The sequence below is a fragment of the Apostichopus japonicus genome, chromosome 12, assembly GCF_037975245.1.
Source record: "Apostichopus japonicus isolate 1M-3 chromosome 12, ASM3797524v1, whole genome shotgun sequence".
In the NCBI taxonomy this organism is placed as follows: Eukaryota; Metazoa; Echinodermata; class Holothuroidea; order Aspidochirotida; family Stichopodidae; genus Apostichopus; species Apostichopus japonicus.
In genome coordinates this window covers 6328532-6352964 of record NC_092572.1, presented here as the reverse complement: position 1 = coordinate 6352964, position 24433 = coordinate 6328532, and the positions used below count along the sequence as shown (strand labels likewise).

Below are 24433 nucleotides of genomic sequence, written 5' to 3'. Positions count from 1 at the left end.
TGTATCCGGCCTCTGGACATAGCTGTGTTTATCTGTGCAAAGAAAACATCGATATCAAAAGTACGCTTATAGTAATTCAAAGCGGTGCTAATGGAGATTCAAATTATTTGTCCTTACAATTTGTTAATATATCATATGCCGCTGGAAGCTAACACAAGTTTTAATCTATTCTGGTTATTTACATGTATATACAAGTCATATTTTTTTTTATTTTGGTTTCTTTTATAAGGACCGGTATCAATGAATAATAAATTTTGTTTACCTGCTGTCGCCTGTCGTAGTCCGGCTGTTATCACATACAGCATAATCCATGTAGCGAATAATGTTCTAAGTAGCAACATTTTAACAACAGTAATAACACAATCATGACCTATTCTTCTCTTCAATGGAAATGGTTCCCTTCTATTTGTACGGCCACTTGTTTCAGCTGGTACACTTTGTCGTGGAATAGATCACTCTCGCCAACTCTTGAAGGTAACTGATTATAAAACAGCAAGAGACTCATAGCTAATACGGCATGATCAGATGCCTTTTGGCGCATGCGCATTTGAAAACAAACGGGTCCTCCTGATTTAAACACACTGATGTGCTTAAACAGAAATGATGTAGTTGGTAACGTTACAAAGATTCTTGTTTTCAGAGTTTTTTTACCAAAAATTGTATCGTTTTTACTCTACTATACTAAAAATAAAACAACGAGCGTTATTTGTAGGAGCCGCTATTACATGTCATCGGTTCAGACGAAATCTATAAATAGTGACATTTCTCTTTCCTCCAATTATGTTATAATCAATGCTGAAATTATTCTCCAAAAAAAAGCTGTTAAAAGTAACTAAAACCATTTCCGAAACCAACAACCGTCAATATGCCAACGTTATAGTTCGCCATTTTCAGAAAGCTACACAGATTAACATTGCTTTTTTATCAAATTAAAAGCATATATTATTAAACCTACAAAGGGTTTCGACTGAGTTAATAATCGTTTGGATATTTTACAATATATTTTAGTTACGTACCTAAAAGGAAACAACACACTGCAGTAGTATTCACCAGAGTAGGTACAATAGTGCTGAACAAGGAAGTTGAATTAAAATCAAACTAGATAATTATTATCAATGAACCAAACCCGAACCTATCTAATGAAAGACAAATATAAAATAAGCCCTATAAACCCACTTGATAAAAGGGTGAACACTATAAACATTTCACTAGGATAGGTTTTTAACATAGTCTTATACCTATAGTCTCTAAATCATGCCGTAGCTGATAAATATAGATCATTTTATTACGTATATTGCGAGCGTCTTTAAACAAAGAAAAATGTTGATGTCCTTTGAAAATAACACTGTTAATATCGTATGCTTTAATGCATGTTATTATGCTCTTTGTACATTATTTATCTCTCTATTTTACGTTCTAATCATAAAATGGAAGCGTTTGAACTGATGATCGCATTTTATCCAAATTCAATGGTGTGTATTAAAATAAATACCGTGTATGAATAATGGGTGGATATCTCGTTGTTATCAGGAGAATGTACAGGAGCAATCTTACTATTTACGTGCTTTAATAGTATTTTATAATAATTCTACAGAAATTTCAAACAAATCAAAGCGATACCTTAATACTTGAAATAGAACATCAATGCTCTGTTAAAATGTTGCATCCGTTCAATTTCCGTAAGCATTGCTTTAACTAATGGAGTTCTTTTAAATGTAAGGGGAACATTATCAGATATATTATGCAATGATTTATCATTTCACCAAGATAAATTTATATGATATTCCCTTTTCATGTCTACGTTTGCTTGACCAAAATTCATTACATTATGAAAGAATCATTTCAGAAGCAAACAATGCTAGTGCTTTAAAGGGATTTCCTGGTGACCAACACTGAAAAACTTATATTGAAGGGAAAAGTATTCCACCTTGCTTTAGAACCCCATCTCAATATCCTACCACTAACTTGAGATATGGTGGATTGAATATAACCTTTTTGACGGTCGTAAATTTCAACTACTCCATTAAGTTGGATCACAGAATGGGTCTGTGACGTCATCTGGGCAAATGCTCTGTGGAAGCTATACTGAGGCTATTATAATCTTGATGATGTATCCTGGAAGACAGATACATTTCGAATGTTTGTATAGATGTCACAATTCTCTGTCCTAAGAATTTAATAAAAAAGTAACTTTGTTTGCTACAATATTGTTTTCGTTTATGAATAAATGATTGACAATCTATATAGAAAAACAAATACTTAAAAAAAAATCCAGATCTTTACAGCATAAAAAGCAGTGAGGATGTGATTTTCACAGTAAGTTTCAGAAAATATTCAGCAATTTTGTGCGGCCATAATTAACTTAAGTCACCAGAAACACCTTTTAAGTGGGTTGGATTAGCGACTTTATAATACTATGACATGAACTAAGTAACCTTATTCACACAAGACAAGGAGATCGTATGCAAATGTGCAGCAACAATAACTAACACGGATATGTGATCTCATTTCAATGACATGCACTTAGCAAGAGCTGAATATTATTATAAAAATCGTTTTGGAGTGCTTTATTTTTGCTACGTAAATAATAAACTATACGCTTTTTACTAGCATTTTCGCATAATGATGAAAATTATTAACTAACATAACTGTAGTTGTTTAGCCTATTGAGTATCATCAAGTGTTGTTTTGCTTTCGGATTTTCAGTTATAAGCTTTATTTCTATTATTTCCCCTTTAGCGACTCCGCAATAGATGCGTACTTTGCGCGATTTAGTCTTCGTCATTTATTTCCTTGTTTCAGACAAGGTCGAGTGTCACCAAGTCTGTTCAGCCAAACTAGCGTTTAAAATAGACAAAAAACTTTTCATATCGACACATTTCATACCCGATTGCCCGTATGTGAACACATGTGAACACATGCTTATAGAAAATCATTACTCGAGATAGGAATACACTAGAGAGCTCTCCATAGCTTTATTTTGCACATAAGACAGCCTGCATCAATAAACAACCTTTTCCGAGGGGGTCAAATGGACTTTTTTTTGTCTTCAAAGATTTGTTTACATTCAAAAAACCGGTCGTTTTGACCTTTTTTTAAAAAAAAAACGTGAGAACAGTGAAAACTTTCAAGTCAACTGACCCTATCTCATACAACTAGCTAAGACATACAAGGAATCAAATCAGGAGCCTCACGGGCATATGTAGAGAGATGGCTCTATATTTGGGGAAAATATGTCAAAAAATAACGTTTTTCGGTCTTTGTTAAGGCAAAAAAACGGTCAACTTTCCGAAAATATTTCTCCCGAATGCCTCACCCTACAGAAAAGATGTTTAGCTCTCCAGAAGCGCCACACTGAACTTCAATTCTACATAGAAACAATTTAGCAATAGCGCCTCCACTTTGTGAGTGATCTTTCGCAATTCAACTCGAGCATTTTTATGCAATAGAATTTCGGTCAACCACAGTTGAAATGCTCCGTGTAGTTAGGGTAAATGTTATAACTCACGTAATTGAAACGGTAACTATTTAGCACATATTATCATGGCTAAGTACTACTAAGAGGCGTTAGACCTTATTTTTATGGGCAATTTGACCATCCAGCCGTTGGAGGATGACGACATCGCTGAATCTGAAGAAGATTCTGACGATGAAATCCTGATATGGTAAGCCACATGCACACACTATGTATTGTGTATACATGTATGATGTACTTTTGTCGCGCAATTTTTAGGCCTACATGACTCATCGATACGCTTGATTACCATTGTATTACATAATATGTAGGTTTGGAGGAAAAATCAGTCATATTCCTCACATTCAACATCAAATTATATTTGACTTATAAAATAACATGTCTTGAACTCATCACACTATCAAAGTCCAGCAGATTTCATCAAAATAATTTCAAATGGGCAAAAAAAAGCACAGTGTATGTATCTTAACCTCATTTGCATATTTACATATCTAATTAGCTCAATTATATAAAAAATTATAAAAATTAAAACCTCATTTCATTACCTATCTGTCAATACTTGGGTCCCTATTGACAAAAATGACCAAATTTAAAGTTATTACAATGTGTAAATATATTTCCCCCAGGGGAAAATTATATGATCACAATTGGGAATGAAAGGGTATGTATACATATCTCTCCGGGGCTATGAATGCAGAGACGTTTCAAAGATTGCAACAAAAGAAAATGAGAGAGAAAAAAAATCATCGAAAAGACATTCATCACACATTCGTCACTACGCTGGAACTAAATTTTGAAGTTTCTTCCTGTCACAGATTAGTAATCGACACTTTAGTGTTTAGTACCCATAGGGTACACCGTGAATTGTCACTGTTACGCGGGAAGAAGGGGTGGGGGGTGGTGATATAACCTTAAGATAGAAGAAATTAATCAATTTAGTGGTCCTATTTAGTTTAAATAGAACGCCTTAGATTTACTACAAATACATAAAATAGACAAGGAATTTGCATGTGTTATACGCAGGTATCAACATATATGTCTTCTAGTATATTTTTCTGAGTGGCATGGATGGGGTCGGATAGGGTGAGGGGATGGGTAAAGAGGGCAAGGAGAGCCAGCGACAGCGATGGTAGGGTCCCTAAGAGTCATTGACTCATCGCGGTATGGGAATGTTTATTGGGTTTCCAAACATGTCCATTTACTGGTAGTTCAGTTATACTAGTACGCTTGTGATAAGAAGGGTGAACGCACTCTTTATTGTCCGCTTTTGTGGCATGTCAGTAGTTCATGAATGAAGATTCCTTTCAAACGTATGTTCTTAGGTATACATCCCGGTTGACCTGGTGACAGTTACCAAAAGACAGCGACCAATTGGACAAATTTCTGAAGCATACGAAAAGCTTTTCCAACCCTATTTTTTTTTACTGCCCGGGGAAACTTACGGCGATGTAAATTATATTATATATATACTCAGAGGATTTTGCATATCAAGTCTAAGAAATAGAATACTTCATTATAGCAAACGGACAAAGCCCAAGTAGGTCTTTCTGATATATGACTTCCCATATAATCCCTTTATTGTTGAGGGAGTAGGTGCAACTTTAAGTAACTAGTAAACTGGATATTACCATTTCACTATGATATAATGAATCAATGTTGAGCGAACCCATGTCCTAGCACTCTCTACAAAGGGAACTGATTATATATCTGAGTAATCATTCCATAGAACCATACATTCTCTATGCAACTGTAACAATTCCCATACAAGGTACAACAAGGTCAGAACACCGGGCTCCTGCTGACAGGTATCCTGTCACAGTACCACAGTAGTCTATACTGTGTTTAGTGAATGTGTTTTAAAACGCTGGAGGCCGTATACTTTGGCTTTCGTGCATTTTACATATATCCATGAATGGGATGGACTATAATGCGAAACGTATATCATTTCGTGGTTGCATCAAACGGGCAAATAGCAAAGAAGATTCCTTTGTCTATTGCACATGGTCCTGTAAACCTATGAAGAAAATCATGTAACCATGTGAGAAGGTGTGAACGTGTTTTGAAACCGTGCGATAAGTGTGACAGTCACACATTTTGCCTCTGTCACATGTATCTACCTTAAAACTCTGACACACTCATTTCTTTAAACTCATTACATTTTCAATTCATTAAGAAAACAATTTACTTTGACAGAAAATATGGAAAGCAAAAACGATTCACAACGCTCCAACCATACAAGATATAGTCAACCTTCGTCATGTATCATTCACCATTGTAACATGGTCTGTTAGGTTACCGGGAATTAATTTCAATAATTGATATCGAACTGGTCAAATTTATGCGTTAGCATTGTTGATCGAATCCGTTGGTACTATCTCTTTAATTAAGTAGGTGAGTTGCACAAATGAGAGAGCTCACGCACAGAGGTCTTGGAATCAAACAGATAGTTTCCGATACTGGTGGGTCAAGCATTTCCTCCCAGTGTAAACCTAATTGTCATTATGCAGAAGTCGGAAACAGCAGTAGCACACACGCGAGCGCAAGTCTGTGTACTTATAAATTTCTTGTCATAGTCTGTCTAGCGTTTGGTTCCATTACAATTTTCGTGAACCCCTTTCCAAACTCTGCAAGAGAATATATTGTGATCATTTTTAGTACATATGTATCGCCTATCAGTTCGAAGCTACGAGTTCAGATTTCAGGATGGATCCCATGATGTTACGACGTTATTTAGATGTCCTTGTCGTGTTAGCGTTGCTCAGTTGTGAAGTTTCTGTTCTAAATGGTAAGTGAGCCCGCATCATGTTGTTGCGTTCGTTTGCTTTAATATATATATTTTAAATTGATAGATGATAGAATAGACAGAACATCGATTTTAACAGCTGTTCTAAGTTTGATGATTGTCCTTTTTGCAAGTCTTTGGGATCCCGCGTAAAGACGAAACCTAATGTAAATATTTTTGAAGTTTCTATGGGATTTGTTAAACGTACGTTAACTCATGTTTTTTTTTCTCTATAATGTATATACACCCTAGAAGCAAAATATTAACGTTACCTAAAACCAAGGCCAGGTGTTAATGCAAGGCAGAAAATATGTTAGAGTACAATCAGCTGTGACCATTACGTGCCAGACACGTCTGCCAGTAATAACAAATTATTACTACACAAAAGAAGATATACTTCGTAAACTACCAAATATATACTACTTAAAGATGCAGCACTTAAGTAGAACAATCCTATACTCATAACTGGCCTGAAGAACATTAATCCAAACCATTGAAATTGGTCAACGGGAATTTCAGTATCTTCAATAATACCCATACTATCTCTCCAAAGCTATAACCTGTACTATCCCTTTAAGTGAGTAGTCATAACTTAAACATGGTAAGAAAACATATCTCTTAAGTATTAACGGCTAATAGTAAAATAAAAATAAAATACTGATAAAACAGCCTTTAAAGAGCAGGAATCCACACAGAAATACACATGCACATATTGTTTAACTGTTGAGTCTACGCTGTCACGGTACGTTCGGTTTGTACACGTTTAGAACCTCACCCTGTATGCACCTACAATATAATCAAGCTAACGTTACTTGGGCACCGCCTTTTTAGCTGAACGGAGGGCGCTCCTTGTGACACCTTGTGCATGTGCCCCCCCCCCCCCTCCTTCCCGTAACTGGCTCTTAGAATGATCTCTCAAGATCTCTCAAGGATTACATCCCCTTAAAATATTAATGTCAAATTTATCCTTTATTAAACCCTGTAAACTACTTGAAAAAGCTTCATTTCCATTAAAACCAGTTAATTACGAGTATCTATAGCCCCTAGAATGCCCACTCGACATGACGTTATCTAAGATTCCACCTCTCCATGGCATAATCCATACATTAGATTAGCGTTCCCTGGCCATATTCTACCAACACGAAAACGATATACAATACTCAATGAAATATACAGCCCGAAATAAACTCCAAGGTTACGAATATTTGACAGTTTAAAAAATATTATTTGCCTCAACTTAGCGTCAGCGATAGGAGTGTTTCAGTACATCACATGTTCAGTAAGAACTTTAAAGAAATCTTCGAGCAAACTGTACTTTCTTTCAGAATAGCAGTAAAATACGGCGTGGGCACGCTTACTGAGCTATATCCAAGCTGAGTGTTGCCTAACACATATGGACACTTTATTCGACCCGGAAATGACTCATAGCTCCTTCCATGGAAGCAAAGGCTTCCTCAAACACAAATGTCCGTATGATAGAAATGGATTCTCACCAAACAAGGTTTTATTAGCTATAAATGCAAATTAAGTAATGACAGCATTATTTATTTTTTATAACTCACTTCATGACCCTTCCATTTCTTAATATTGTTCGCATCCACAGGACTGCGATCCTGTTCCTCCGGCGAGTTTATGTGTTCGGATGGAACTGCCTGTATCACTACCAGTTGGGTATGTGATAACGAGGCGGACTGTCCTGATGAGTCAGACGAGCGCCAATGTTCTGTAAGCACATGTGAAGTCAACCACTTTCAGTGTTCAGACTCATTGGTTTGTATCCCACAGTCACTTGTATGCGACAATGGCCGTGATTGTCAGGACGGATCTGAGGAACAGGGATGTGCTACGGAAGTCCCTGGGCAGAATTGTGGGGAAAACCTATTCCAGTGTACAAATGGTGATTGCATTCACGAAGCCTGGCAATGTGATGGTAAAGATGATTGCAGCGATGGTTCCGACGAAAATGAAATAAATTGTTCACGTAAGGCAAAGTTCGTCCTCCAATCCTGTACCTCATTAACGAGTTTACTTGTTTACAATGATTGGGTAGGAGGGGAATGGTTGGTGAAGATTAATACTGTGGATAATTATCCGTAAATGTAAAGAACCGAAACTTTGGCCAATAACCAATACGAAGCAATAGACCATTTATCATTTGTACAATATACATTAGTCAGGTGAATGATGGCATTGCCCAGTGTGTTGATGTGCATTTAGTTCAAAGATCAAAAGTGTCTGTGCTTGGTGTTCAATTGGATTGTTTTTTTGCAATATTTGTTAAGTTTTACATCTTCCTCATCTTGCATTATTCATTCGATTCGTTTTTTTGTTATTGAAATTTTACAGGGCAGGGCGAAGAATGTGCTGATACAGAGTTTACTTGCATGCATGGAGCCTGTATACCTTCTAGTCAGGTGAATGATGGCATTGCCCAGTGTGTTGATGGCGATGATGAAATGAATATTGTTGTTTGTGAACCTGGTGACCAACCGTCCACGAATAATACCTGTGTAGATATTGATGATTGCAAAGAATGGACACTCCACAAGTGCAGTCAGGAGTGTGTAAACGTGATCGGAAGTTTCTTGTGCAGCTGCTCCGAAGGATTTGAATTATCAGATCACACCAGATGTAAGGCACTTGGAAGTCCTCCACTCGTCTTATCTGTCCATGACCATAGCATCAGGAAGTTCAACATCACCTCAAATGAAAGCATTCTCATTTACACTGATCTAGGTAAACCAGCAGCTTTAGACATTGCTGTAAAGGATGGTATGTTGTTTTGGTCCGACATTATCGACGACGCAATAATGATGTAAGTACGAATGAAACCTATGAAAAACCGATAGTTGACCTGGGTAAGTCAGATTACTCATATAATCAAATTTAAGGTAAACGAAGGAGCTGATGATATTGGTTTGATCTTAACCGTGATTGATGGGTCCATAACAAATCTATATAATTAGTGCTTATTTTATAACTTCACATTGGCGTGTAAGGGAACTCTATAACAACAAAAATATTATAGTTAAGTTATGTGAAATAGCATATTCGTTGTATGAAAACCTGCGAAGATAGCTCACAGTGTTTTGTTTGTTTAACTTCAACAGCGGAAGTGTCGATGGCAGCCTTGATCAGACAGTACTAGTTGACAATGTTGACTTAGTGGAAGGCATTGCATACGATTGGATCCACAGGAACCTGTATTGGACTAACGCCATTAAGAAAAGTATTAGTGTTATCTCAATAGACACAAAACAACAAACGACTCTGTGCTCAGAGGATCTGGATCAACCACGTGCTTTAGTGGTGGACCCACGAAATGGGTTTGTATTTTGGCTTACACCATCATTGTGTCGGCTTGTGGTATGCTGTGTGACGGGATATTGTAAAAATACGCGCAGCTACATATATGTCTGTATGTCTAAAACGTATTAAGGTTAAGTGCCTGGAAAAATATCGGAATAGCTCTGTTTCATCGAGATGGACAGACTTCCATGAGAAAAATATGTAGTGTATAGTGATAGCAGAAACGAACACTTCCATGTTAAAATATTGTGTAGTGAACTGCTGAAAACCTAAGTAAGCAGGTTGATATCAGTGCCATGGAAAATATTCCAAAGGAGATGGGGTCACATACGTCCCCGACTGACGTAGGTAGGTGAATGAGCATTTATGGGAGGTCAGGCGCTGAATAAAGGATATCATCGCGGGGAGGGGTTTGAAACTAAATTACCCACTAGTCCCCACGTCTACTGCATGCTACTGGTCTAAATACGTAGAATCTCCCTTTCGGTTGTTCGGAGGAGCCCAATGTGAAAGTTAAGAATCGATCTGAGAGTTTTTCATAGACTAGCATAAAGTTATCTCTAAACTCTTCTCCCCGAGCTTCTCTGAAATGTAGTCAGGAAGGGGATGTTCTTCCCTATCGTATATTCTCCCCACCCCCAAATACCACGAATTGACATACCAAAATGAATATTCTGTTCATTTCGTACGATAAATCCCACGATTCGGATGTTGATTTTTTTTTTCAACATAATAGCCCTTGTCAAGTACATATTCTCTTACGATAGAAACAGCAAGTATTAGTAGTAAGTCGAGTCTCGTCTATCCAACATACTCAGTGATTAAACTCCGCCACGTATCACGACTTTGCGCAAGGTTTATTGCTTCCTCGAAATTGATAATTCTTAACGTAGGACACAGCAAGTCTATTTAATTACAATGTGTTTCAATTCAACAAAATGACATTTCAAGTTTACTTAAAAAAAATGGATACGGTATTTTCTTTCCAATTTTTTTTTTTTTTTATGGATATCAAAGGGGGCACTTTGTGGTTTTGTTACAAAGCTGAGGGGTAGGCGGTGGGTTATACATGTGGCATTTTTTAGTACAAGTGATAACATAAGCTTTTACTTTGTTACGGAATGTTAACGTGATACCAACGTAGACATCAAGAGCTAAATAAGGCTGTTTAAGATAAAGAGCTAGTGTCATGTTAAATTAATAACCTGGGGAAAATAAATCACGGCTAATAGGTCACGCGTGACAATTGTCCCATTATCACTGTCTCAATAATGATCCTCTTTGTTTCAAACTTCACTGTCTTAACCAAGAGTTTGAGTACGTGTGATAATGCTTTAACAAAGCGTATACGGTATTTGACACAAATACTAGACTGTGTTGTCATCTCACCGGCTTACCCATCCTCAAACTTACATTGTATAACTTTTAACCGTAAAAACTTTTAAAGGACACACCAGCACTTCACTACTCACTTCTCTACACAGAGAGACAGATAGAGAAAGGAGGTTAGCGGGTAGGGGGGGGGGGTCCTTTCATTGTCATACCGGCCACCGGCTGTAGTTTAGCTGTCCGCATACATACTCGTTCTTGTAAATATATTTTAAAGAGTGTTGACATTTGTCAAATATTGTGTATGATGACAATAGCCCTTTCTTTTATTGCAACTATTGGAAACACTCTAACAAGTTAGATGATTTATTATTTTTTCTGATGTGTTAGATCTTGTACAAATACAGTTCATTCAGAAACCAAAAAATGTTCCTCTTTCACTGTAAAGTCAATTACCAAAGTATCAATGAATTTGTGTCGATTGGGCATTTGGTGATAACGTTAGTGGTTGATTCACAGCTTTTCTGTGAAACTATATAGTCATATATTTAATATATTGATAGTTCGACATTTGTGAAATACATCATAATAGATCTTCGTATCGAAACTTCAATCTACAGTTTTATGTTCTGGAGTGATTGGGGTTCTAATCCCAAAATTGAGCGTGCTGGCATGGATGGAAGTTCAAGAAAAGTCATCATAGATAGGAATAAGACAAACATTACTTGGCCAAATGGTCTAGCCATCGACTACTACAATGATATACTATTTTGGGTTGACGCTAAACACGATGTGCTTGCTTCCTGTGACTTTGATGGGGAGAATATCAACATTGTCGTGATGCACAGCGATGTTCTTCGACATCCATATGACGTCGTTGTATTCCAAGATGAAGTTTTCTGGAGTGACTGGCAAGAACCTGCATTACGAAGTGTGAATAAATTCACTGGCGAATACCAAAACTACTTTGACAAAAATCTACTGTATTTTTCCCCTTATGGTATTGCTGTCTGGCAGAATAGTACACAACCATTAGGTAATTACAGTTTTGAACTATGCACATTTCATCGATACGGACTCATTATCTTGCTCAATCTCCACATGGTTACTCGGTAGAACCCGAGATCTTCCAGAGTGCTGGCTAGTATAACGTACTAAAATCTGGAAGTTCGTTCATCATTTCCTGTTTGAGAGACGCTTTTTTTATTTTCATGAAGGTCGTTGATACACAAAGTTGAAAGAATTCAAATATATGAGAATGGAAATGTAGACATCCTAATAGCTAAAATTTGTTGTGAAATAAATTATCTATAATTCAATTCAGACCAACTGCATATATAAGAACTGCAGAGATAAATTTAAAGAACAAAAATAATTTCATTCATAGCGTTGAGCTAACGATTAACTTACAATTCTTTTCTCATTCTTAAGTTATATCTTTCCAATCCCGAGTCAGATATTACCCAATAGTTTAGCAATTTTTCAAGGTCATTTGAGATCACTGTGGAAAATAGCAAGCAATTGACCGTTTTTTATTAGTGCACTGTGAATCAAAGATTCATTCGTTCAGGGATCTCCAAGTGTCTGAGCTTGGGTGTTCAATACATCGGTTTTTATGAAAATATTTCCATGTTCCTCAGCTTTCGTTATTCGTTCGATTCGTTTTTTATCTGTCAATTTTACAGAACAGAGCGTACAATGTGCTGATACAGAGTTTACCTGCATGGATGGCGCATGTATACCTCTAGTCAGGTGAATGATGGCATTGCCCAATGTGTTGATGGCGATGATGAAATGAATACTGTTGTTTGTGAACCCGGTTACCAACAGACCACGAATGGTACCTGTGTAGATATTGATGAGTGCAAAGAATGGACACTACACAAGTGTAGTCAGGAGTGTGTTAACGTGATCGGAAGTTTCTTATGCAGCTGCTTTGATGGATTCGAATTATCAAATCACACCAAATGTAAGGCACTCGGAAGTCCTCCACTCTTCTTATATGTCCACGATCATAGCATCAAGAAGTTCAATATCACCTCAAACGAAAGCATTCCCATTTACACTGATCTATCTAAACCAGCAGCTTTAGACATTGCTGTAAAGGATGGTATGTTGTTTTGGTCCGACATTACCGACGACACAATAATGATGTAAGTACCAATGAAACCTATCAAAGACCTGTTTCGATCTAACTTTGACCTGGATTAGTCAGATTACCCATATAATCATTTTTTATAGTACAGTAAGCTAAGGGGCTGAGGTATTTGGTTTGATCTTAACAGTTAATGATGGGTCTTTTGCAAACTTATTTACTCAGAACTCATGGTACAACTTCACTGAGATGTGTTAGGGAACTCTATAACAACAGAGGTATTGATCTAACCGTTCCAAGCGTAGGATGTACGTGTGAAGTTAGTAAAGCTATTTGAAATAACACATTCGTCTTCGTATGAAAACCTGCCAAAATAGCTCACAGTGTTTTGTTTGTTTAACTTCAACAGCGGAAGTGTCGATGGCAGCCTTGATCAGACAGTACTACTTGACAATGTTGACTTAGTGGAAGGCATTGCATACGATTGGATCCACAGGAACCTGTATTGGACTAACGCAAATAACAAAAGTATCAGTGTTATCTAAATAGACACAAAACAACAAACGACTCTGTGCTCAGAGGATCTGGATAAACCACGCGCTTTGGTGGTGGATCCACGAAATGGGTTTGTATTTTCGCTTCCACCATCATTGTGTTGGCATGTGGCATGCTGTGTGACAGGATAGTGTACAAATTCGCGCTGCCACATATATGTCTATGTGTCTATAACATATTAGGGTTATGTGCCTGGAAAACTATCTGGATGGCATTGTTTCACCGAGATGGAAGGACTTCCATGAGACAAATATATAGTGTAGAGTGTTAGCAAAAACGAGCAGCTCAATGTTAGAATGTTTTTGTAGTGAACTGTTAAAACCTAAGTAGGCAGGTTTATATCAGTGACGTGGAAAATATTCCAAAAAAGATGGAGTAATATATTTCCCCTGATTGACGTAGGTAGGTGAATGAACATTTATTAAAGGTCAGGAGTTGAATGAAGGATATCATAATGGAGGGTTTGACGTCCATTACACATACTAACTACGGTCCCTTATCCTCACGTCTTGTGCACGCTACTGGTCTAAATACGTAGAATCATCATTTGGTTTGTTCGGACGTGCCCAGTGTGAAAGTTAAGACTCGATCTGAGAGTCTTTTCTTATACTATCATATTATTCGCTCTTAACTCCATAGCCCAGGGTACTCTGAAAAGTACTAAAAAGAAGGTGTTCATCACTATCGTAAATATCCCCCCACCCCCATTACAACCCTAATCACAGAGTTACCGATCTAATTGAACATTATGTACATTTTTTTATGACAAATCCCAGTATGTGGATGCTGAATTTTTCAACGTAAGGTCCCATTTCAGTAACATGGCTTTTCAAGTTCTTAACTAACACCAAGAATTTCTTCAACTACAATTGAAAGGGCATTTCAAGATTACCAAAATAGAGAGCAGTGTTTTCTTTCCAAAAAGTAACATTTCTTATGATATCAAAGGGGCAGTTTGTGGTTTTGTTACATGCCAGCAGGGGTTGGGAGGGGGTGGAGAGGGCTTGTACTTATACATGATGCACTGTTTACTACAATTGTCCGCATACGTTTTAAACTTTGTTACGAAAGTTTAACGCACTTACCAAACGTAGACATAAAGTTCTCATGGAGTAAACAATTAATAAATGCAGAAAACTAAATCACGGCAACGAGGGCATGCCACTTTTTCAAAAACTTTCCTCTTTGTTTTAAGCTTCATTGTCTTGACCAAGATTTTCTTAAACTTGAAAGGCAGATGATTTATTAATTTTCTTCTGTCTCAGGAACTATTCAATTCAGTTCGTCGAGAAACAAGAAGTGTCACCCTTTACTGTAAAAGACATTACCGAAGTATCAATGCATTGTCGTAGTTTCAGCTTTTGGTGGCAAATTCAGAAAATGTAAACAAAATTCAGCAAATTCAGCTTTTGGTGGCTGATTTGCAGCTGAACCGTAAAATAACATAGTCATATATTTCATATATATTGATAGTTCGATATTTTTGAAATACATCGAAATGCATCTTTTACTATAACTTCAATCTACAGTTTTATGTACTGGAGTGACTGGGGTTCTGACCCCAAAATTGAGCGTGCTGTTATGGATGGAAGTTCAAGGAAAGTCATCATAGATAGGAATAAGACTAGCATTACTTGGCCAAATGGGCTAGCCATCGACTACAACATTGATAGACTATTTTGGGTTGACGCTAAAGATGATGTGCTGGCTTCTTGTGACTTTGATGGGGAGAATATCAACATTGTTGTGATGCACAGCGATGTTCTTCGACATCCATATGACGTCGTTGTCTTCCAAGATGAAGTTTTCTGGAGTGACTGGCTACAAACTGCATTGCGAAGTGTCAATAAATTCACTGGCGAATACCAACACTACTTTGAGAAATACCTGCAGTCACCATTCCTTTTTGGTATTGCTGTTTGGCAGAATAGTACACAACCCTTAGGTAATTACAGTTCTAAACTATGCACATTTTAATCAACGGACTCATTATCCTGATCAATCTCCACATGGTTACTTTGTAGAACCCGAGATCTTCCACAGCGCTGACTGGTATAACAATGCTGAAATCTGGAAGTTCGTTCATAATTATCCATTTTGTATCAATTCCTCTTACTATAAATTGAGAGACGCCTTTTAGTTTTCATGAAGGTCGTTGATACACAATGTTGAAGGAAATCAGAAAGAAATATATTCGAATGAAAAGAGAGACTTATTAAAAACTAGATTTTTATATCAACTGTAATCAAACGTATCACCATTTCTTCTACAGGTCAAAACTATTGTGAAAACTCTAAATGTGATCACATTGGTGTTGCTGCTACAGGACACACCTGTTCTTGTCTATGTTCGGAAGGTGACACATGCTTCAATTCCGAGTCATCGACTGTGGAGTCTCTGATAGAAACTGTAATATCAAATATTTGGGAATATTTTCTTTTAGATTAAATGCACCAACACTAATTTATCTCGTGTGGCGGTGTTCTGTTACGGAATTTTAATTACACTGACATATAAATGAAACAAAACACAGATTGAAGGATATTATAAGCCAATTTTCGGAGTAATAATCATTAGCCCAGACAATCATATCGGACATATTTGCAATGCACTCTTTACACAAGATTAACGAACTGCTGGGAAACGTACTGGAAAAAATATATGAAAAATCACATAGAGCGTTGAGCCAACGATCAAATTAATGTTCTTTTCCATTTTGCAGTTTACACTATTCTGAAAATATGTGAAATAGTGAACCAAAACTTACATTCGACGTGGCTATCGCTAGAGAAGCAGCATTTGTTTACATATTTTGTATCCCTGCTTGTCTATAAATATAATGTTCTCACAATATGTCACCAGTTACATATATCATCTTCAATGACAAGGAATTATTAACACTATTCTTAAATACGAGAAACATTAAACCAAAACTGACTTTCGATGTTTTGTATCTCTGCTTCACTAGAAAATATAACGTACTCACAATATGTCACCAGGAATTCTATATACAGTCTGCAAACTTTGGATACAAATCTGTATTTCTGTTTTGTTTTTTTGTGTTAGTATTTTTGTACCATTGTAAAGTTTTACCTTTGGAAAAACAATGATGCAAGGCAAAAAAATAAATACTTCGTGAAAAAACAGTACTTCGTGAGAGAAACCTTTCATTAAATCGAGAAAATAAGGCTTCTGTGATGCCCATAGTATCAGTCATCTACTCAGACATAACTGTAACGCTGCCTTCGTCCTCGGGAGTGTTGTTGATGCCTCTGGTGAATTCAACTTCGGTATCGGAGAAGGATGAAGGAGGGAAGGGGCATATTCCATTGGGTCGGAAACGGGTACTGGGTAGGGGTATGGATAGACGCTGTAGCGCTGAATACCAGAACAGGTTGTCTGTGTTTACATTATTTTATTTACCGCTTTGTACAATATTTACAAACACTGACTGCGCATCCGTGACCTTGGCGGCGAGCACACCTACTAGCGCCCGTGGGGCCCTGATATGACTCAGTGGAGCCGCACTAGCGTCCCATTCAGGTTATGACAACTCGCAAACATCTGGGAAAACTCATAATAGCGGAAAACGTAAAGTACCCTGTATTACAGAAAGCCACCACCGATCGTATAGTCAGTCAAGCAGATTGAAAAACGTGAGAGGCGCTCTTGAAATACGTTAGTGTAACCGGGACGCCCTATTATACTTTAACTCACCTCCCTCACTCAAAACACTGTTTCCAATATCACCAAAGGTTAAACCCCAAGCCAATGAAACACTCGTATTTTCCTACCAATTTAATCCAATAGATGTCTATTATCTGTATGGTACTAAGCAACTGACACTAGCCCGCCTTGACAAACAATGAATGGTAGAAGAACCTCCATGGGAAACCACCGGTCTGGCCAAAAGGGGCACAGCTTCGAGTACAAAGTAGCGAGCGACTACAGCAACGTGACTCTAGCAAAACAACTCAATTAAACGGAATTTACCGTATCACCGCTCAGTGACAACACGTGTGACAATACTGCTTCACATGTACCAATACTGTTATTAAATAATACGACGGCAACCGTTCCGTTGCCTAGTTACAGTACATTCTCGGATCTGAAACAATAATATAGGAATACAATTTGGATCGTCATCATCCGTAATCCACGTACTCTTTAATAAGATGAAAGGAAAGAAACAGTGGCGGCCATATTGCTATAACAATGATGATCAAATACTAACGAATATAGTGAATATGAACCCTCTGATTAAAGTATCTTCTTAACGAATCTGAATCGAACACAAGGGTTAGTATAGTGGTTGGCGAAATGAGCTTTTTATCTTTTCGGTTCTACGGCCATCCTTATGTTTTATGTTTCCCGCGTGCATACTATGTATGTGTTACCGTAGGCTTATTAAAAACGAGTTTCAAACAGTGGGTTTGCACCTGGTCATGGGTAGTTGTGAATTGGCATATGACATTATATAGTTAAAATATTAGTAAACTCAAAATTGCATTTGTACTATTTAAGATCTTGTTAAAATGACAAAACGGCAGCAAACCTAACAGCCATGTAGGAAACCATACTTGGTCAAACTTGCCCATATCTGTAAGAAATGTAAAGGTAACAATTCATCTGACTGATTTTGGTATAGGTTTGAACTTTATGGAAGGATCAAAGACTGCCGTGAGATCAGTGAAGCCGACTTCCATGCACGGGGGAGGGAGGGTGGTTTGGGGCCTCTCTTCATCAAGTGGTATGTAAGTGCGGCATATTTAGATTAGAAATGAAGCTTATACAAGTTGTTCTAGCCGCAATTTTATGCTAATCAATACCATTTGTGAGGTTGAAATAAATGGGAGGGTGTACACGCGACGTAGTGGTCTAATTGTTCCCCAGCTGAAGGCAAAAATACTCCGACTGATCCAATTTGCCACCACTGAGGATCACAGGTAGAAGTATAGTCCTTTCACCTTTCCCTGTGATAGTAACGAATAAATGTCAAAACGCTAATATTTATTAGTCATTATAATGACAGTAGGGTATAACATTTTGTATACTATTACAGCAAGTTGTTCTATTCATATACAAGCATTTGTTATTATTTCTATATAGAGATGTACAAGTAACACAAGCAACTGGCGTTCTTCATTTTGATGCGATCAATATTGTAATGCTTTAAGATCACGATATTGCATTATCTTTATGATTCGGTGGACAGGAAATGCTGTCGACCTCATTGCAGTGTAAAATATCTGTGTATGTGCTAATGTGTAATACTTCGGTGAAAGGACTTCGTAGATCACGCCACTTTCATTTTCATTGCATTATTTGTTAGCGGCAATTGACCTTGTAGTTCGTGCAAAGTAATAACGGACTGGAATATCATTTAGAATTAAAGAGATCATAACTACTATAACCACTTTTGAACCAACAATTGCGGATTTCCGTTATTTGCTTACACAACTGACCTTGACATGGCTACAATCAATTTTAACCAACCAATGTGAATTTTTCGTTATATGCTTATACAATCGACATTGCCATGTTGTACAGATCATCTTGTTCGAGCTAAGCTTGTGTATTGCATCCGTGCTCGTTATCAAGAAATGTATACAACAGTGTATCGGGTGAACCTGTTACTTTACTTGTTCTTAATGGCTGTGGATAACATCATTCATTTCCCGGTCCTGGATGGAGTAACTCGATGTTCTTTTTTATTAAGACTACGTTGGCGCACAATTATAATATTACGCTTCCACATATGGCATTATTTACTTAACCACAATCAATGTTTTATCGAATCCCTCAAAGAAAGCACATAAAAAACTATATACTTAATCAATATATGCCTATGTAGCTCGAGGGGATACAAGTCAGTGCAGCAATGATAAATAGTGTCTACATTTGATAAGGCAAATTTCGAAATTATGCGTAAAATATTATGCGAGAAATTTTCGCGTTGGTCGCGGTCATTGTATCATCAAAAGGCAAATCCATTCAGTGAACGCCCCTTAACGTAAGTTTTCTACCCTACTTTAAGAAGCTACGCCACTGTTACCTTTTTAAGGCGACATTAAATATGTTTGCCTGTTTATTTTTAAAATTAAAACCCGCAAACGTGAAAACAGAGTTTTCCGACATTTCCAAGCTTTCGTTGGACATGCCAGTTTGGATAAAAAGTTTATATCTTAGGTCTTATAATTTGAAGGTATATATATACCGATATCAGATGATATCATTCACCATTGCTACCTGGCAGGTCAAGTTAAGGGTTCTCTCTTCAATTTAAGCAGGTTAGTTTTACCAATGAGAGTGTTTTGGGATTCAAAGTGATAGTTTCCGATACTGTTGGGTCAAGTATTTCCTCTAAGTGTAACCCTAATTGTAATTATTCTGTAGTTGGAAACAGCAGCAACACACACAAGCGGGTCTGTGTACTCATACATTTCTCGTCATAATCTTGCTAGCGTTTGGTTTCATTGTAAGTTTAAATTCCGTGGACCACTTTTCAAACTCTGCAAGAGAACATATTTGGATCATTTTAGTGCAAATTTGTCGCCTTTCAGTCCAAAGCTACAAATCCAGCTTTCAGGATGAAACATATGATGTTACGAGATTATTTAGATGTTCTTGTCATTTTAATGTTGCTCAGTTGTAAAGTTTCTGTTGTATACAGTAAGTCAGCCTCGCAGCAAGCTGCGTTGTAAGTTTTTATTATGTATTTTTTTAAAGATGATTGAATAGACAGAACATCGATTTTTACATGGTTCTCTAAATATGTTGCAAAGGCCATGATCTATGTAAAGAGAAGACAGATGATTAATTTTTCATTGAGATTGCACTACTTAAAATAGATTCTGCCGTTTCTGAGGGATTGTAAAATGAAAGTAAACATACTTAAAAGCTCCATGTTGTGTCCTCAATTCGTTCGGTCTGATAAAAGAGCTTGTTTTTCTTTTGCAGGCCAGTGTTCTAGTGATAAAATTGATTATGGTAACGGAAAGTGCATTCCAGTGAAAAGGAAGTGTGATGGTCAAAATGATTGTGGAGGCGCTGAACCTGCAGAAAAAGGAAAGGAAAGGAGAAAGGAAAGGAATTGCAGTAAGGTTGAATTTGTTTAGTAAAAATACTTTTTGAATATTATAGTAGATTAAGATGAAAAAATGTTCACAGTTTATTTTTTTATTTTTTTGGCACCTTCGTTATCCATTTAGTCTTCTTCAGTGTAATGAAACGACACAGTCATTCACAATATAAAGAAAAGCAATAGTTCTACAAATTTAACTGTTGTATGCCACAGAACATTGTAAACACTAGTTGGAGTGTATCATGTACAGTTGCTGACTGAATACCTTTCAGAACAAGTTTATAACACCATTTTCTATCACTCATGTTAAGGAGAGGGTGGAAGTGTTCCTTTTGGATTATCGAATAGCAGTTGGAATTCCTTCACTTATTGTAATTTTGTACTAGATAATGCGATACCTATGAATTTCAAGAACAATCGGAAACGAGAACAATGAAACATTAGGTTATATATTGTATACCATTTATTGAAGATTAGCTCAGTGGGTGCACTGCCGCGGAATTCCTATTCCTATTCCCGCATTCCTATGAGATTGATCTAATGATTATCAAAACGGGGAAAGATGAGAGAACAGAAATTTGCGGTAGGACTTTTTATTGGACTTAATCAATCACCAAGTATACTAGTATAATTTTACGGTCTGTTAACCTCAATATCGTTACGGTAGAATGATTGGTCCTTATAGTTTAAATTATTTGAAATGTGCAATAGCTACATGTGCTGACGAGTCATATAACATGCAGCAGAGACCTTAATGCCAACATGTTCCTCAGCTTACATTATTTATTCGATTAAATTGTTTGTTTTCTGACAATATACAGTACAGAGCGTAGAATGTGCAAATAAAGAGTTTGCTTGCATGGATGGCACCTGTATACCTTCTGATCAGGTGAATGATGGCATTGCCCAGTTCGTGGATGGCGATGGATGAGTTGGTTGTAAACCCGGTTACCAACCGTCCACGAATGGTACCTGTGTAGATATTGATGAGTGCAAAGAATGGACACTACACAAGTGCAGTCAGGAGTGTGTAAACGTGATCGGAGGTTTCTTATGCAGCTGCTCTGAAGGATTCGAATTATCGAATCACACCAAATGTAAGGCACTCGGAAGTCCTCCACTCTTCTTATATGTCCACGGTCATAGCATCAAGAAGTTCAACATCCCCTCAAACGAAAGCATTGTCATTTACAGTAATCTAACTAATCCAGCAGCTTATGACATTGCTGTATATTACGGTATGTTGTTTTGGTCCGACATCACCGACGGTACGATAATGATGTAAGTACGAAGGAAACCTGTGAGCAATCTGTTTCCAAATAACGTTGACCTGAGTAAGACAGATTACCCATATAATCATTTTGTTTAGCTAAAGGGCTGAGGATTTCAGATTGATCTAAACCTTTAACAAGAATATAATGTGAATGGTGAGTCTTTAACGAATCTGTTGTACTCAGTACTTAAGTCACAACTAGACGTTAACGAGTTAGTGAACTCCATAGCAACAAATATATTGATCTAGCTATTCTAAGCGTATATGATGTGCGTACAATGTTATGTGAAATAACACATTCATATTCCAATGAACACATGCGAAATTAAATGACCGTGTTTTGTTTATGTTTACCTTCAACAGCGGAAGTGTCGATGGCAGACTTGATCAGACAGTACTAGTTGACAATGTTGACTCAGTACATACATCAATACATCTGTAATGGTTTTAACTAAAGAATACATATGTACTTTATTTCTCATTCCCTATATCGATATTACACATATGTTGTTATATATGCAAAATACTATTAATCAATGTTCCGTCCAATATTCAACGCTCTTCATAGACGCATCTCCCTCCGGCCCCTTGCGAACGCCCATTACATTCATGTTATCCCTAGGCACTAGTGTTAGATTTCATGCAGCCCTGCGATGCAAAGTTATGAAAACCGTTGTATCTGGCGCCACATCCAGAACAATGTAATGTAACGAATACTGCTTTCTTTATATTTAATTTTTTTGGTGGTGCTTTCCAATAACAAGAATGTGCGACCTGTGGAAATTTCGTGAAGGTTTTCCCGCAGGATACCCTGTATGGCAGGCCATTAGTCTCAAATCGTGGGGAATCGACACATACCGATTTATATCGACATATACCAATTTCCTTCGACTTATACCAGTTTCCAGCAGCTTAAATTGACTTCTAACGATTTAAATCGGCATATATACCAGTTTAATTCTACATATCATCGATTTCAGTCGGCATATACCAGTTTAATTCGACATATCATATATTTAAATCGACATATACCAATTTAAATCGATGATAAGAAAAATAAAACAGTATATGTCAATTTAAATCGACACATACCAGTTTAAATCGATGATATGTCGAATTAAATCGGTATATGTCAATTTAAATCGACATATACCAACTTAATTCGACTTATACCAGTTTAAATCGACATATACCGATTTAAATCAACATATACCAATTTAAATCGATGATATGTAAAATAAATCGGTATATGTCAATTTAAATCGACATCTACCAGTTTAAATCGGTGATATGTCGAATTAAATCGGTAGAAGTCAATTTCCTTGGACTTATACCAGTTTCTAGCATCTCAAATTGACCCTATTTAAATTGACATATACCCTATTGAACTCATTAACATATTCCAAATCCCGATTTCGGTGACTACACGTGATGTATCTCCACATGTCAATCATCACCGAAATCGGGATTTGGGATATGCTAATGAGCTAAATCGATGATATGTCGATTTAAAATAGGATATATGTCAATTTGAGTTGCTAGAACTTGGTATAAGTCCAAGGAAACTGGCCGTGGAAACACGTTGCTTGGGAGAGTATACAATCAACCGTCAAGGGAATAGACGTACAATTACCAGTCGCTTAGTCCTAAGCAGTCAGAGATAAAAGGGAATTTTTGGTAAAAGTTAAGTACCTTGGCAAGTAAAAGAATATAATCCCATATACTGCCAGTTAGAGGACATATCGGGAGGGATCGCTTCTGTTTCCTTGGTCGGTAGCGGCTAATCTGATTGTTTCTTTATTGGCCGTACCTGTGGTACTAGTAACGGTCGTTACTAACTAAGGCCCCGGACCGTATCCGGCTAGTAGTAGAATCCCCGTAGGAGTAAGAAAACAAGATACTACCGTGAGGAGGGAGGTAATCCTTTCAACCAGTTTTCTAGGCATCGAGGCTGGTGGCTATTTCTAAAGAGCAGACGGATCCGACAGTACGCAGCTTCCACTTATTAACAACCGAGCGGAGTTCGAAGGAACTACCAATACTTAGTATCCAGTTCAGTACCACCATCCTTTGTATGTGTACGAGTTTACATGAAGTAATAACAGACAAGAGTGATACGGCAATCTAGGACTTCCTTCGGCCAGTAACACAATTGAATATCAGAACGCTGGGGTCAGCTGTTGAAGTTGAGCAGACTGAAGGACAGCCTACCGACGTTCAGCTCACTGAGGGTCAGCCGACTGAGGTTCGGCGCACTGAGGGTAAGCCAAGTGACGTTCAACACACTGGGGGGGGGGGTCAGCCAACTGAGGTTCAGCGTACTGAGGGACAGCTGACTGGGGGTCAGATCACTGAGGTTCAGCGAACTGAGGGACAGCCGACTGAGATTCTGCCGACTGAGGCACAGAGCACTGGGGGTAAGCCGACTGAGATTCAGCCAACTGAGTCTCAGCGTACTGAGGGACAGCCGACTGAGATTCTGCCGACTGAGTGTCAGCCTACCGAAGTTCTGCCGACTGAGTGTCAGCCTT

General features: G+C 37.5%; 1 protein-coding gene and 1 long non-coding RNA gene across 3 annotated transcripts; both read left to right on the top strand.

The window, feature by feature from the left end:
• Positions 1 to 5971: 5971 nt before the first annotated feature.
• On the top strand, positions 5972 to 16510 carry LOC139977449 (low-density lipoprotein receptor-like). The gene is made up of 6 exons (XM_071986789.1): positions 5972 to 6260; positions 7861 to 8238; positions 8604 to 9072; positions 9368 to 9583; positions 11516 to 11931; positions 15818 to 16510. The coding sequence occupies exons 1-6, from the start codon at positions 6179 to 6181 to the stop codon at positions 15991 to 15993; spliced, it is 1737 nt and encodes a 578-aa protein (XP_071842890.1). The 5' UTR covers positions 5972 to 6178; the 3' UTR covers positions 15994 to 16510.
• Positions 16511 to 20630: 4120 nt separating this feature from the next.
• On the top strand, positions 20631 to 23254 carry LOC139977450 (uncharacterized). Of its 2 annotated transcripts, none has more exons than XR_011796544.1 (3): positions 20631 to 20643; positions 21451 to 21726; positions 22266 to 23254. It is a non-coding gene; the product is annotated as an uncharacterized lncRNA (long non-coding RNA). The 2 variants fall into 2 exon arrangements; XR_011796545.1 differs by having other exon boundaries at positions 20631 to 20657.
• Positions 23255 to 24433: the final 1179 nt, after the last annotated feature.

What these genes read in the sequence shown, in the direction of transcription:
- LOC139977449 (XM_071986789.1), top strand. Translation starts at nt 6,179, where the DNA reads ATGGATCCCATGATGTTACGACGTTATTTAGATGTCCTTGTCGTGTTA. An exon ending in ATCGACGACGCAATAATGAT is followed by an intron (nt 9,073 to 9,367) that starts GTAAGTACGAAT and finishes TAACTTCAACAG; the next exon opens with CGGAAGTGTCGATGGCAGCC. An exon ending in GTGGTGGACCCACGAAATGG is followed by an intron (nt 9,584 to 11,515) that starts GTTTGTATTTTG and finishes TTCAATCTACAG; the next exon opens with TTTTATGTTCTGGAGTGATT.